The 16,934-nt window shown below is 38.5% G+C and overlaps 1 protein-coding gene across 1 annotated transcript; it reads right to left on the reverse strand.

Annotated features, from left to right (window-relative positions):
* Window positions 1-153: 153 nt before the first annotated feature.
* On the reverse strand, window positions 154-16,842 carry cd4-1 (CD4-1 molecule). Its single transcript, XM_033326403.1, is given in 12 exon segments — window positions 154-290; window positions 508-551; window positions 666-766; window positions 901-1,146; window positions 2,508-2,885; window positions 2,985-3,230; window positions 3,796-3,834; window positions 3,837-3,962; window positions 4,033-4,185; window positions 4,282-4,352; window positions 7,730-7,854; window positions 16,765-16,842. Coding segments are annotated over 10 exon segments (1,422 nt in total). The 5' UTR covers window positions 4,340-4,352; window positions 7,730-7,854; window positions 16,765-16,842; the 3' UTR covers window positions 154-259.
* Window positions 16,843-16,934: the final 92 nt, after the last annotated feature.

Genomic DNA, 16,934 nt, shown 5'->3' on the forward strand with positions numbered 1-16,934 from the left:
CACTAACAAATTCCTTCATCAGTAATTGTGTGACACAAAAACATGACCATACTCATATACAGTAAATCCAAACTAAACTGGCTGATATGTACAAGTTATTATATACAAACACATTCTTATGTTACATTTGAACAATTACGGAAAGTTGCTTCAAACTTTCAAATCCCCACAGTTCGGAGGATGTGAATGAAAAATCCATCGCCTCTGCTCAGAAATTCAGTCGGTTGATGTCCTCGTGAAAATGTCTTTCTGGGAAATATTATGTTTTGTAGAACCCTTTGGGCTTGGGGCTGAAACAGAAAGTCATAGGTCTCTGAGTGCTGCAAAGAGACAGCTACGAAAACTCTGAATGTTTATTATTATTATTGTTGTTAATAATGTTTGTATCTTCATAAAACACCTCATGGCTAAAAGTATTATTGAGATTTCAGTGCTGATGAGTGTGTGAGTGCAAATGTGTGTGTGTTTGGAACCATTTCATCGGTTCAGGATATGGTTGATGCGTACCTTTTGCATTGGCAGAGCCGATGCCTGGGGTGTCTCATCTTCCGCTAATGTCAGCCACAAAGAGACACAGACACAGAGAGAAAGAGAGTTAACTCCTACTGTTATACTATTACTCCAGCATGGTCTGACAGAAAGTAAGAGGAGTGGTTAAACTGTACTTGTCTGCGTCGGCAAAGGATGAAAACGAGGACGAGGAGGAGAACCACAATGGCTGCAGCACTGCAGATGATCACCAGCATCCACGCACTGAGTTTGGGTTCTGCAGAGAGTGATCAAAGAGTTTACAGTACAGAGCATGTACCATGTAAAACCAGGTTTCTGCCGTAAAGGATTGTGGCCACAGGGTCATGCCCATGTCATATTTCCTGTTCTCCTCTCACTTCCTGCACTCACCGATCTTCAGCGTTATCTCCTCTGATGTCAGCTTTGTGCTGCCCTGCCACAGTTCACACCTCCATTTTCCGCTATCTCTTGTGCTCACTTCCGTGATGGTGAAATTAGCATGTACAAGGTCAGATTGGAGCGATTGTTCAGGTGGAACCCATTTCAGTTGCAGATCACTGGACATGTTAAGACCAATGCCACAAATGAGGTGGAGTTGCTGGCCAGAGGTTAAGTTTTTTCCTGGGTAGGCGATGACTGGAGACAGAGCAGAAGGAGGGTAGAAAGACATAAAACAAATTTATTGCAATGACTATAAATGCGGGGGAAAAGTTGCAGCTATTGTCTTCTTCTTCTTCTAAATTTGACTGAACCTTTGTTTTTTGTTGCTGCAGCCTCAGAGAATATAAATGAAAGTCTAGCGAAACAAGGCAGCACAAACATTAACCACAAAATATTTCTTAGAAAAAAAGAAGAAGAAACAAATAAGAGCACAATGGGACGACATTAGTTAGTACCTCTATACAATACAACACAAATTCACGAGGGAACATAGAGCTGAAACAATTAATCAACTCAGCATCCTGTATTAATTGTTTTCCTAACATGTTAAACTTTCTCTGCCTTCAAATTCACATATGTGAAAAGTGAATTAGAATCTCATAATAAATTCAGTATCTGTCCTTAAAATATTTATTTATTTATCAAGAAAATAACGGTTTAATTGAGCAAGTTACTCAGCTACAATCAAGATAGCAATGCATCAATTTTAATTAGGTCTATAATTTGTTGTGTGTCCTAAAATAAATAAAAACTGAAAAGTCAAGTTCCCCCTTCAGGGCCTGTAGCTATGCAAATTTCACACAATTCCTGAAATGAACACTTTTAACTTTACACCTTTATCTAGAGAAATGATCAGGAACATCCAATCAAAACTGTGATTTAAACACTGACTTAGACACCATCAACCAATGAGCCTCGAGTTGTTGTAAGCACAAACATTCACACTCAGCTCCTTCGTTATTAAATCCACCGCCTTTTAAACGTGCATCAAATGTCACTTGGTTTTGTGGAAAGGGGAAGTGATTTAAACCAAGACCAAACACAGCAATCACAGCAAAGTAAAACTAAATGGTCAAAAACCAAATTGGGGTGAAGTTCTGTTGCAATAAATAAACTTTCGTGGTGGTGGGCCTTTCCATGTTCCAGATTAAATAATATTTCAGAAGCAGCAAATAATTTTTAGTTTTACATCATACATTTTCTGGACATAGAGCCCATTTCAAATTAGTTGTGTTTTCGCAGTCTTCTGGCAGAGGGACAGCTTGTTATATCCTGTTAAAACAAGTGGAGCTGCATTAGCCACCGAATTAGCCACACACATCACACCGGGGACACTTTCAAATAAACTCTGCAGCAGAGCGATGGAAACAATTGCACGGTACAAAAGAGCAGACAGACTGTCTAACTACTTATAAAGGACAATTAGAAGCAAAGAAACTGGAAACGGAAAAACAAATGAGGACGCTGTGATAACCAAAGCACAAGCAAACTGGATTTTATATGACAGAGCAACCAAGATCTAGGCCTGTTGTACAAAGCAGTTTGTTAGGACTTACTTTCCAACACCTCTACATGTATCGTCCTTGTCAGAGTCACATCCTTGTCAAATTTCGCTGTGCACACGTAGTCTCCTGTGTCTACTTTTTTCCCTGGCCTTTTGGTCAAAGAAAAGTTTCCTTTTTGGGCGGGTACAGGATTCAGACTTGGAAGACGGTTTGGTTTCCACTCCAGTTTATTTAGAGAGAGGGAGAAAAGAGTCTTGGGATCACCAGCACCGACAGACGGGGATGGTTTAGAGTAGAATTGCCAGTGAACTTCCTGGAAGCCCCTAGCTTTGATTTGGTCCATGGTGATTTGAGGAAAAATGGAACAGGGAATGGTGAGAGGTGAGGAATAAGACGCATACTGATAACTCGAAGAAGCTGGGGAGAGGTCTAAAGAAGGACGAAGAGAGAGATGATGGTGAGGCCGTCTTCAAGATGTGGGTACATTACAGTAAACAAATACATATGTGTACATAGACAGTAACTCACCCAGGACTGTGACAGGAACGGTGGCACTGTATTGTTTTTGGTTATATTTCACAACACAGGTCCAGTTGCCGTTATGTTGCCTTGTGGCTTTGAAAGAATTTGTTCCTGGGCCAGTTTTAACTCTCCCTCCCTGGGGATCCAGCAAGTATATCTCCGGCTTCCTGTGTAGATTCTGAGGTGTCTTTGCGTTGCAGGTCACAGACAGAGATTCTCCAATCAGCAGAGGAGAGGATGGATTCACGTCCACTAGCATAGAAATAAATAACAAAAAGCAGAACAAAATTATAGGTTTGTTTTAATATTGAACACCGGATTCTAGCTCAGCTGTAATCTACATCAATTTGACCAAACAGCACCTCGTTTTTTAGCTTTCAGTGACGGTCATGTCCACAGACACACGAGGGAAGGTTTTAGTTCAAACACTCACTCACATCATTATTGTACGTTTAGTTATGTTCGAATAGATAAAACAGTTCAATTGTTAACGTAGTTTTGTCGTATCATCTTTTTCTCGCTCATTGTTATATTGCCCTAATGATCTTGGTACCAGGATCTATTGTGATTACACAAATTGCAGTCAACATTTTCAGAGGGTCAGTCTGCGAGTTCGGCCCCTCACACTTTACTATGGCTCCTTAGGAATTTGTTCAGTTCATTTTAAAAATCTGACACTGACAATGGCAACCTGCGACATAACACTGCAGAAAAACTCACTTGACTTGATTTTAACAACTCCATCAATAATTAAAGACAAAAAATATACATAATGATGTATTCGTCTCATTGTGACATGATTTAAATTTTTACTTACGAGTGATGGGGTATAGTGTAAATGTGTATAGACTGAAACCTTGGTATCTTTCCCAACCAATTTTGAGAAAGTATACGTCACAAAGTCTTCGTCTCGCAATTGTTTGATGGTCAGTGCAGAGTTAGACGTAGACACAGACATCCTGCTCTTCTTCTCATCTGCAAGTTCTTTGCAATGTTATGTGCTGATCATTACAACGTATAATCTTGTCAAGAAAGAGCAGAATATACTATTTACCTTGAGCAATGGTCCAGCTGCTAGCAATGGGATTTAGATTAGCAACCTCATTTTGGTTACAACAAGACCAGTACAAATAACGTGCTCCGTTTGGCTTCGTGGGTGTAAGCGTAACTGTCTCTCCCACCTGAGCGAACCTCACCTCCTCTGCCCCTAAGACAGTGACAAGCATAAGAAGTGTTGATGAGCAAAGGCACATTGTTGTGTCCCCGAGTCAGAAGGAATCAATCTGCTTTCAGTGCTTCTTACCTCTTGCTGAGGAGAGCACAGCAATGAGAATGGGAATGGACGGAATTAAGTTCTTCATCTCAGCTACAAGTCTGAAAAACATTTATTTAAAAAATACAGATAAGTTCTGCTTGGTAGCGGAGAGCCAGTGTAAAAATATTATACTGAAATGGTTGTAGTCTGCTCTATTTTACTTGCTTTGGTTTAGATTCTGGCTGCTGCATGTTGTACAAGCTGAAATTTGTTCTCTGGTGAACCAGCAACAAGCATGAATCAATTTCTTTTCATTGGAAAATGCAAAATGTCAGTGGAAAAGTGTGTGTGCAGAGTCAGTGAGTTTCAAAGTAACTCTCAATCCTAAGACCATAACAAGTATTTTTATTTAACCTCACTATAATTTCTGTTTTTATTTCAAATAGTTGTTAGTCATCCAGGTTGTAATTCAGTTGAACTGACACCTAACATGGCGCAAATTAAAACTGCTACTACAGACATCTTTACTTCATCACACGTTGTATGTTTATAAAAGTTTTACAGCAGTGAAAACCATTCAGCAGGAAGCAAAGAGGGGTTTGTGGTGGTCTCAGATTTCGAGAGATTTGAGAAGATAAAAAGATGAAGAGTTCAGAGAGGTGAGAGTAGGCGGCCTGTGGTGGGCTTTGGATGAAAAGAGACAGACAAATGTTGGAGGGAAGAGACACACAACGTGCTCTGGGTTGTGGTGGGCCTTGATTTAGTTAAGGTGCTGATTCGTATCCCTATCCTCCCCTCCTCTACTCCCCCTCTGCCTCTCACACCCCCTCTCTTCCTCCCCTGTTCCACGAAAGACGGATCTCTCCACGCTTGAAAAGAGAAAAAAAAGAGACCACAGCACCAGCAGCACACCTAGACTGTGGTTTAAGGTAGATGTTTCTCTTTATCTCTCCCTGTCTCACTCCCTTATCTCTGCCCCCCCCCCCCCCCCCGTTTCTCTATGGTTTTTACTGTATGCTATGATTGTGCACAAAAAATCTTTTCAAACACTTCTGTTTCTGTGTAACTTGATTCAAAGCTTTACAAGAAAAGATATCAATGTTTTGAATTGAGCCTCACAGTTTAATCATTCCCCTGTAAAATGAAAACACAGAAAATTTAAATAATAAATTCAAATTCACCTAAAGGCCAAAATATATTTATACAATATTTAAACCATCAGGGATTGTTTCACTCGAGTTAATGCTTATGTTTTATGAGTTTGAGTAGCGATGTAGCCTAAAGGCAAGCGCATATGATTAACAGTGGAAAACTATTTATCAATTTTTTATTTTTGATGAAATTGTAACGTTATAAAAAAAATCAATGCTGCTTTTTAATGTGTTTTATATCTAGATTGAATGCTGTATAAACAGGTTAAGAGGTGCAAAGAGTGCCAGTGTTTTTACTACTGGCTTTGATTAAAATTAAAGGAGCAATTCAGCTACGTCTGCACAATACTCAAATTGACTTTTAAAATATTAATTTCCCCTTAAACCTAATTCAAGTAGACCTCGCAATGACATATTTCCAAAGGCTTGTCCTTGGTTCTGACAAATCTTTTTTGTTACAAACATAAAATCTGGGGCGCCCTGGTGGTGAGGATCAGGCGCCGACCATGAATACAGTGTCCCTGGTTTGTGTCCGCCTAAGGGTACATTCGTTTCATGTCACTCCCCATCTGTATTATTGTCATACTGTCCATGAAATGGATGAAACGTCTAAAAATACCTCGAAAATAATCAATAAAAGTCTCTTTCTCACCCTTACAGGCAAAATCTGCTCACAAACAAAACATAGGCTCCTGTGAAAATGTGCTAAAGCCCTCTGCGTGAAATATCAGGAGAATTATTTTAAATGTAATAAAGTGACACAAAACCCTGCTTATTGAAATGATGTCCTCATTAAGAGAGTTAATGTACCTGGTTGACAAGTACAGAATAAAACATCAAAAAACAAAATGGTTTTGGTTTGCCTATCGCTCACGCTGACAGAACAGGCAGCTACCTCAAGAAAATCATTAAACATTAAAATATAATGTGATGTGTGTAAAGGAGAGAAGTCTCAAAGCTGTACTGTACGATTCAATATACAGTAATGTTGAGGACTGTAAACACATGAAAATTATATTTTTCAAGCTGTCAAATGGGGTTTAAGAGAAAATAAATAATCCTAAATTATTTAGTATAACTGAGATCAGAGTTAAAAAGAAAGATAAAATAAGGGTGAAGACTAGAAACAGTGAAATGATGGACAGAAGCGTGAAAGTCCTCACACTCGTAGAGCTATGAGCCAGAAACCAAGACAAGCGATCGCCTCTGTGGTCAGGATGGAGGTTTAACAACAAGTAGAGAAGGATGAGGAGGGGAGGTCGGGGGTCACATGCACTGGAGAGGTAAAGGAGGGGAGGAGGAGGAGGAGGAGGAGGAGGAGGAGGGCGAACAGAAAAAGGAAAACACAGGACTGTCGATATTAGAGATCAATTTTCAATCAGGGCATTTTGTTTTCACTTTCAATAATCATGTTCTTCGCCACACACTAAATGGATCTGTCGTGTCCCTTTAATTTTACTCCTCAGCAATTTACACACACACACACACACACATATTTAGTGTGGTTTACACCACTAACTGGTTGGACCGTCTACACTCACAAACAGAATAGTACAAATCAGTTGGCAGCTGGTTTGTTCCTACTTTATTTACCACAGACAACACACATTAACATCAAGGGTATCTCAACATATTTTGTTCAAATTGTAATTTGTATTTAAGTTGTAAAATAAATTCACCAATTTATGTTGATTACCATAACATTTCCTCTTATGTTGACATTATTATATGTAAGTGTGAGTTTTACATTAGCGAACTGTGCGAACAGCGGTGGTCCCTTTGGTACCGGTCAGCTGCCCAGTGCTTTAATACTATAAACATGAATCTGGAAGTTGAGGTGAAGTTATCTGGAAGTTGAGTCATGGCAACTGGACTTCTTTGTCCAGTTGTCCTGACTCAGCTTCCAGATAACTTCATCTGGACGACTGAGAATCTTCACCGACAACAAAACATGAAGCAAGAAAGAAGAAACACAAGCAAATGCAACAAGAAATTTCTAAATAAAAGATTCTAAATAATGTTAATAATGTTTTCATAAAAGTTTGGGACGTCACTCTTCATGATTTCAATGTCTAATATTATATTATAACTTTAATAACATTTCTCAGTTCAGTTAAAAAGGTTGGTCCATGATTTTATTTCAAACTTGTCATCTTGTCGCTGCTTATTAAATGAATTTATAAAACTTACCTTGACATTTCGGCCTTTCGGGCCTGCAGAGGTCTCACAGGTTTATGAGTCAAAATTGAATCATATTTGATGTACACAACATTAAAGGTTATATGTTTCGACACACATGTGCAGTGTATTTAGCTGCCATTTTAATAATATTGCAGTATACTTACAACTGTTGTTCCGTGCTGAAGTGTCCCTCTTTGTTCAGCGATCTGGAGCCGAGAGGAAATGCTGAATATTTATCAAACGCACCTTCTTTTTAACTGCCGTTGCACCTCCCTCGACAGCAATTGGTCTGAAAAACAAACGTACAGTTGGTGATCAAACCCGGGCTCAGAATAATGATCTTTGATTGGCTATCACAGAGGAAGAGGATGAGCTCTCTTCCCTAAAGGTTTCTTTACTATCTTAAAACATTTTGAACAAATCGCTTAGTGTATGGAAAAATATCTTGTGTTAAACTAAGATCTATCGCTTGGGCAGTGTCACTGGGCCACAACTCAATCACTAAACTGAAATAAATAAAATACTCATCCTTTGTTTCTGTCTAGTAGAAAAACAAATCAAAAACACTTTTTAATTGGATAAAATTGTTATTTGAGTTTCTGCCTGATGAAATTTGGGTCTCACTGGGCTTAATCTCTATTTTCAGCATGTTCTACTATAAGAAGCACAGGGCGGCTTTCGGCCTAATTCACTAATTCACTGCTCAGTCGATTTTCCCCCGGTTACGTAATTATACTGTTTTAAAAACATAATTAGTGAAACAGAATTCAAGCCATTAACTGCGAAACCAATCTTCACAAAAGCAGCTGATAGATGCCAATTTTGAAATATAACATTTTGAATGAAGGTTAAGTGCCGAATCCGCTGAGAGAAACAGATACTGCTCTAATAAGAAACAGTCTCACCAGGGATGGGATCATGTCAATTTAATTCACATGTGATGAAATAAATAGTGTTATTCAAATGTTAAAACACAATCATCGACACATTTCGTCTTCTCACTATCACATCTCCACGACCAGCGACCGTGTCCATATTCACACAGTGACCTGCTACAATGTTGAACATCACTTATTTAAAGGAAATTATCTTAACAACAGCTTTTCTGCCTCTAACATGTTTAGGTATCTTCGTTGCTTGAGGTCTTTAAAGTTTACAACAAGATAAATAGACATTAATCTTGTACAAATCCTCCAATAAGTAGTTTCAAAGTTGTATAATTTACTTTTTCCACATTTTCTAATAATGTAAATTACTGTTATCCGTATCTGCTTGTCACCACGCTCCATTAAAACACAAGTAACTTTAACACAGTTGCCCTAAAATCCTGAACATAATCTTTCGACCACGTCAAACTTTACATGAACCATTTAGGACACAATTCTTTATAAATTCAACATGTCATGCTTAATCATGCATCCATAGCCCATCTGACTGTATTGTTTTTTACTTTATTTTATTTTATTATTACGTATAACATATTATATATGTTAAGTCGTAATAGTGTATATAGTTGTAGATTCTCATAAAAATGTTTATTACTTTTGTATCTTTGCACATTTTAAACACCCTTTCATTCTTTTTGCACATTACTGTACTTTTTTCACTGACCTGCTGTAGCAATTGAATTTCCCCAATGTGGGATCAATAAAGAATATCTTATCTTATCTTATCTTATCTTAAGTAGGTTTAAGTTTGAGAAGAATTTGAAATAAATAAATATATATCTGAGGATTTGGACAAATTCTGTTCAGCGCAGGTTTGAAAATGAAGAACCTGCCCAATGGTCCGCGAAGGTGCAACACATTTAGCAACGTGTTAATCAAAAATAATAATTGTTTTCTAATGATTATTGTTTTATCATATGTGAGGGTAGTGATTCAACAAACAAACAAATACGGCTGTTGGTGTCCAACATAGTGCTTAAATACCAACCAAACACACCACTATGAAAAATAACCTCTGGTACCGTAGATTTTAATGAACGCTGGGCCGTGAATTTATCCTCTCGTTATCGTTACACAGTCCAGTTCAGTTTAAGGAAGTTTACGGACCTACGATCAGTGTTGGGGTGACACAAAGAAAATCAACCCATGTACAATTCACATTACGCTCAGCACGAAATACTAATTCCTTTATTACTTATGCACTCAACATACACCTGTGCAGGAACCAAACATCTGCTTGTGCTTATCTCTGCTCCCAACGTGCTGTAGAATCTCGTCTGCACTCAATTGCACAGTAACGTAACATCTGTGGCCCTGTCTGGTCTTAGTTAGACGAGTCTGTCTCTAACACATTAGTTTGATCAACTCTGAAGTTATGTTACGGTGTTAACTACACAACCGAGCAAGTTGTTTTCATCACTACTACAGGAGCTGAATAATGAGAAGCAAAGCATTTATATGGATCAAATCAATCCCAAGATGGGACAGTTTTAAAAAGGTAATGCAACATAAATGAAACTGGAAAGGCCGCAACAGTCAGCATGAGTTGAATTGTTTGTTTCTTTCCACCAAAACCTGAAAGGCAGTTTAAAAAAATGAAAAAAATGCTGAATATTGTGTCTTAAAGTCGGTAACGTCAGACCCTTTAGCTCCCTCACTGTATGTGTGGACTAAAGACATGAAGACGTGAAGATGTAAGGTTCATCTGAGCGGATTGTTTTATAGACCACTGTAACAAAATCCTAATTTTTTTCAGACGCCGATGAGGTGATGTAACTCTAGAGTTTGCCCCACGTTAACTATCGACGGCTTCAGGGATCAATTGAGGAACTAGAACTGTAGAAACATGCTGCTGAGGTGGTTTAGAGACATGAACCACAACAAGGACAAAACAAACATCTCGCACACGTCTCATGTGTCTCTCTGAGGTTTCATTGCCTGTCTCTGTACTGCCTTCATGAAGGGCTCACACCTGCTTCTGTTCCCTCTGAGCTCGAAATGAAACACATCTTTTGTTTTGCTCCTTAGAACAAAACCTTCAGCATTTGGCTACAACACAGAAACATTTACTTGTAGGTCTTGTGTAATTTATTATCCTCTATAAAGAACATCTGGACATAGACGTTGGAAGATAACAGGCCCAAACTTGACTGTTTTCTTCTCTCAGTGGATAGAAACATGTTTTCAAGCTGTGATTTTGATGGAAAACACCTGAAAGTGAGGACTCCCTCATTAGTCACACACCTAACGAAGGCGTGTGTACCACATTGTGTCACTACTGAAAGAGAGAAGGCTAAAAGTGTGGGCCACGAGAAGAATGAAGGGTGATTCACTTTTTTCATATATATGTGTTGCTTCCTCATCCTCCATTCTCTCCTACAGAGGGTTTCCCTCCCTGACTTTCTGTGTTTTATAACCACGAGCTCCACGTTCGGTGTGTGTGTGTGTTATGAGCTAGGCAGATGGCCAAAACACAGGAGGATGTCTGAGGCCCTGCAAAGACAGGAAGGTACAGAGGATGTACTGAATATTTTAACATCTGTGACTGAAACAAACAAAATGTCAGTGGAAAAGAGGTTGAGAATCAGTAGCAAATGACAGTCTGCTCAATGTCTGAAAACATTTGTCTGTTACATCATGAGGGGAACTTCATTCAAGCTTCTTTGAAACCTCAGAGATGTGAAACAGTAGCTGAAGAAAGAAAGGTTTTCTTTCTTTTCTGTGTCTCCCACCCACCACTTCAACTCCATCGCTCTTATTTTATTGTTTGTAGGTTGGAGCATACTTACTTCATCAGAATGGAAATACAGCTTCACGGTATTTTGTTACAGTGAGCAGATTTGAACTCCAGCGCCGTCGTACCCAGTATGAATCACATTGATGTGACTAGTTGTAATATGAAGCTCTGTTTGTGAGAAATGCTGTTTAATTATGTGTCAAGCAGAGTTATTTTTATCACAGGAAAAGTGCCTCGTGGTTCAGCGACATCCTAGCAAGCATGGTGTTATTGTAAAGTTGTTATTATGCTTTAGATTGATCATTTGTATGACGTTGGTTTACCATGGAAAAACTGCTGTACAGTCCCACAGCGCCTACATACATGCATGTATATTTACTTTTTTGCGCAGCTGAAGTTCTACTGCATTCCTGTAAATAATCAAGATAACCATATTATTCATGATATGATGGAAAATGCTGTCACGAATAGAATCAACTCACCAAAAGGAGAGCAAGTTGTCAGCTAGAGACTACCTCTAAAAAATGCCCTGCAATGCGAATTTAGGCTCCTACTATATAAACATTTCTGCACCAAAGTAGTGCATTCACCTTTAGTAGTACATTGTGCAGTGAGTGTAAAACTACTTATGTTTGGCAACAGAACTTTAACATTAAATGAACTTTCTCGAGGGTTTAGGAAACCTGGATCACCTAATAAGCTTGAAAACAGGTGTGTTCCTGTGTCGCTCTACTCTGAAAAGCATAAAAAATATGTTTTACTAGAAGCTTCTGACCTCTTAAATTTTCCATTAGATTAGATAAAAATATAGGAAGTCTTAAAACGACACTCACAGGGCCACTTACTGTACATACGTACTTTAAAATGGCATTGAAGACATCACTTCATAAAGTTGTTTCAGTGTCATCTACAAAGGCAAAGTTTCACCGATGTTTCATAAAATACATTTAAGAGTTAGACTGAAGCTAATTTAAGGCGTCAGAAGATGGTAGGCGTAAAATCAAATGGCAAATTTCCAGTTACTGGGTTATTGGTATGAAAGTCGCTTTTACTCTTTCTGCCCCTCAGCGGCAGCTCAGCAAGAAAACACAGACCAAGAAACACAAAGAGGGGATTTGTGGATGATACCTGCTTAATTAGCCTAACACAGACTGCTGGATTCTCATATTAACTTCAAATACATTTTGAAATGTTTTTTAAACACACCAGGACAGAAGAATCTGTCGCTCGTCTCTTACATTAGAATTGTATTTCTTCATTGCCAGTACGAACAGGAGGAACCATTACAACAACTGAAAACCTTCCATTCGTGGTTATTTTATGAAGCTATGCATGAAGAAATGTGAATTTATTCTCTGGAGTTTGTCGTGTCATGTAGCATGCTCTGTGTCACATACATTTAAAAAACAGGCATCAATACATTCACAAACAGACAAACACAGCTGCAGCAGAACTTCATCGCTTCAAGTTCAGCGTCTGACACACACAGGTGCAAACATCCACCGGCATCTACCTCACAGAAGCAGCCTAGCCAGTTTGTTTCATTTCCTGATGTAAATGCTCATCACTCTACTGAGAATGCATCTTGTTTAACACTTTAGCATTAAAGTTGCAAAGCAAACACATCGCAACATAACAGGAGCATCGCTAAAACATTATCTTATTACAAATGAGATGGAACGAGTTCAGTCGGAGACTGGTCACTGATCATTTGCAATGATTTTTTAATGCTCATCAGAATCTGCACTGGACCGAACTGAAACCTGCGTGGAAGTGAAGCTGCACACGAGGGGAGTTTACAGGATGGGAAACCACCTCCCATATAATTGAATTTTAATTTGGAGGGTTGTGGAAAGATGTTTTCAGATCTGTATAATGTATAACAATGACAAACCTCAGTGGGTCTGAAAACTCATACAACATGCAGATTGCTGCACGTCTTCTCTGGCCAACAAAGATGTCTGATTTTAATTTAAAACAATATAATTGATTTACAGGGTTCTGTTTAACAAATGTTAGTGTTCGCAGTCCAAACACTGTACTGTATGTCATTATTTTGCCAGGTACTGAAATTAGACTGTCTGACCTGAATTTAGTTCCTAATCTTTTGCACTGATGGAATCACAACCCAAGTGGAAACACATGAAGGAGGGACACACACTGTTGCAGAATTTTCAGTTTCATTTTGAATGACTGTGTGTGTGTGTGTGTGTGTGTGTGTGTGTGTGTGTGTGTGTGTGTGTGTGTGTGTGTGTGAGAGAGAGAGAGTGAGAGACAGATAGAGAGAGTTAATTTGTGTCATATAATGAATAAGAGAACTGAGTAATCGCCATGAAAAGGGAATCCTATTGTCTCACATGAAAACACCCCCAATGAACCATCATATTTTCATAACAGAGTGAGGGAAACACATCTTGGTAATCGCCTACAGAAAAGATAAGAAATACACATGGAGGCTCACTTGCTATTTGCCACTTTAGTCCAAAATGGAGAAGTTAAAACATTTAATGATGTCTTTACTATGATGTAGTGCAAAACAAGTAAAACAGTGGCTCTTTATTATGGCTCTGTATATCGTTTTACAATAAAACACGACTAAACTCAGAGTGGTGAGTCAGTTTAATGGGAGTTACTTGATAAACAGTGTACTGTTTGTGCGCAGTCCTCTAAATTTTAGAGTAAACCAGCAGGGAAACACACAGAAGACGTATACAAGGAGTTTTTATGGACAAATGAACCAAGCCAATTCATTCCTTCGAACCCAGTTCTACTGACTAAACTAAAAACAAAAGCAAAAAGCCCCCAAGAGAAGAGGGTCACTGCTGTACAGGTCTGAAGGAGTAGCTGTCTGAGAGCTGCAGATTTAGCCATTCTAAAGAAATATTAAATAGTCCTCGAAAACTGTGGGACAGGTGTTGCAAATGTAAGAAGCAGTTCTTTTCAGTCTAGAGGTACAATCTGCTGAAGCTAACACAATAAAAAAAATACATTTAGTATATGTATACGTACAAATATAAGTTTTTAAAGACATTTTTTATACACCGACGTCTTTAGTAGAATCATCATATTATCACTAAGTGATGTTTTCAAAACTAGATCGGATAGCGAATCCACCAGAGCTGATCTTCTCTGTGACCCCCCACCCCCCTCAAGCTGAAAAACTACAAATATCAAAGCACCTGTGTAAAAAGCAACAGGTGAATTAGCTTTACCCCAACTGATATAGATAGACGTAATACCAAGCCGACAGCCTGTGCTGCAGTAAGACAGGTTGTACTTCGGGGATCACGCTAGATTAGCAATTATTTTAACATCTGCTCCGAATAGAAGATGTTCCCAAGTAAATTATAAAATCATGTGAGTCATAATTTGGTGATGTGCAGACATCAGTGACAACAAGCGTTTAGATCATCTCAAGCTCCAGTGGAGCACTGGGACAGAATTATTATGCATGTTTTCTATATAATATCATATTTACACTGTTATTGTGTGTAGTTGTTCTTCAACTATCAAAAATCTATTTAATTGCTTTATCTTTCATCACATTAGTTGCAGATCAGCAGAGAAATTAGAGACAGATGCGATGTAGTAAATGAGTTTTAGGCCTTTTCACGGCCAAATTAGTTTGACCTCCAGGAGCTGAAGTCGTCTTCTTGGTCGTGTTCACAGCAGACACGTTTACATGGCAAAATAGGAAAAGCACATGTATAAATAAGAAAACTAATGAGGGTTGGATTTCGTTTAGCTGCCTCAGCGTGAGGGTCCTGGTGCTCACGGTCACACTGCCATGACTTACTGAGACACGTGAATGAAACCGGACATTGTTAATGTTATAATAAACACCTGTATTCACCTACAATGACAAGTTTAAACATTTAATGTAAAAAAATAACCTTTTCATTTATACTCCAGGCCCGTTACGACATTACAGTGTCATCACGTGTTGATATAATGTTCACTAAACGTGTGCTAGTTAGTAATAATCCCCTTGTGTTTTTTTTGTGATTCAATAAAAGCAGTAACTATGTGTAACATCACAGCCAAAGAAAACACCAGCTTCAAGGTGCACTTCACTATTCTATGCATGTGCACGCTGTTGAAATTTGAACTTGTGTTATGTTTATACAGTATATTTTTTCTGCCACGTACAGAACATGGACTGTGACTCACGTACATATGGTATGGTGCAGTGTTTACCACATTTCTTGACCTATTTTGTACATTTAAAGCTATTTGTTTAGTCGGCCCACTGCTGTTAAGCTTGGTAGATGAGCGATACAATAAACGTGTAGTCGATCAGTTGTGGCTCAGCGAGGACCTCATTCATTTGTATAGATGCTATTAGTGACCCAAAATACACAAACAAAACAATGATCATGATTGTTTCTCTTTGGTACTGTTCACACTTAGAGACCATTACACTATGAAGCCATTACAGTACGTAAAACGTTTAATGTTTTAATGGTTATTCTGTGCTCTTTAGAATAAGATGTTTACAACAAATAACACAGAAATAAATATGGTATAACATACTAAATGTTCTTATTTTCATGTGCTTCTTATCAGCAATATGTTATTTAAAGTATTTTTAATTATTTGAATATAAAGACCGCAATCATCGTTTGTTCACTCAGACAACTTGCAGGCCGCTGTCTTAGCAAAAGCTGGGACCAACACTTAACACAGCAACTATCAGATTAAACATTTGCACCCTCCTGAGTTTAATGTTTTTAATAGTGCCAGATGATTACTTTATAACAATAGATCAGTTTGGATACGACTTGAGCAGGATTAGCAGAAATGTAGCACCCCATCAATGCTAACGATTGCAAAATCAGCAAAATGTCGGTGCCGTTATTGCATAACGTTTGATCTTTAACGTTTAAAAGAGACACATGATGAATAGTCTATTTTAGACATGACTTCAGAGAGATTTCGAAATCACCCCAACGGTTGTCATCAGGGCACATCAAACAGACGAGGCTGAAACATGTCCAACAGAGGGTCCAACTGATCCACAGATCAAGACAAACCTCTGAAGAATTACAGAAGACTAGAGAAGAAAACTGATTAATTTCACCAAATATGTGTGATTTCTTTGGCTAAATATCGTAGGTCATACAGAAACACTGCTGTAATATGGACTAGCTCATCATTATCTTGTAGTTACTTCAGGTCACTCGTGTCAGCTTGTGAGGTGAAATACAACCAACACAGACAAGACCAAGACAAGTTGATCTTCATGTGGATGGAAACAAAGAGATTTTAATATGTGACCTTGACCAAGATGCTACAGGACCAGGTTTGAGTACTACCACCCAGCCCCACTATAACGCTAAGCTCCTGTAAACGATGTCTGTGAGATTTGTCAGTATGTGAACGAACACAGACAGACATGTTCTCACATTCTGAATTTAATGTTTCCTCTGTCAGAAAATCCCGTAAATCAACTGCAACAAAGTAGAATAATACTCACATATGTACATATACACACAGTAAGTTTAGGAGTACTCACATGTGATGTGATCAGTGCAGCGATGACTTCAGCTCTGACATTTAGTGTCTGCACTGCAGGTGTCTCTTTCATACTCACACACCGACACAGGAAGTCAAACAGCACTAAGATCCCATCCACTCTGTTGTGTAGTAAATGGATTACATATTGCACTTTAGGATTACATTACC

The sequence above is a fragment of the Anabas testudineus genome, chromosome 16 (assembly GCF_900324465.2).
Source record: "Anabas testudineus chromosome 16, fAnaTes1.2, whole genome shotgun sequence".
In the NCBI taxonomy this organism is placed as follows: domain Eukaryota; kingdom Metazoa; phylum Chordata; class Actinopteri; order Anabantiformes; family Anabantidae; genus Anabas; species Anabas testudineus.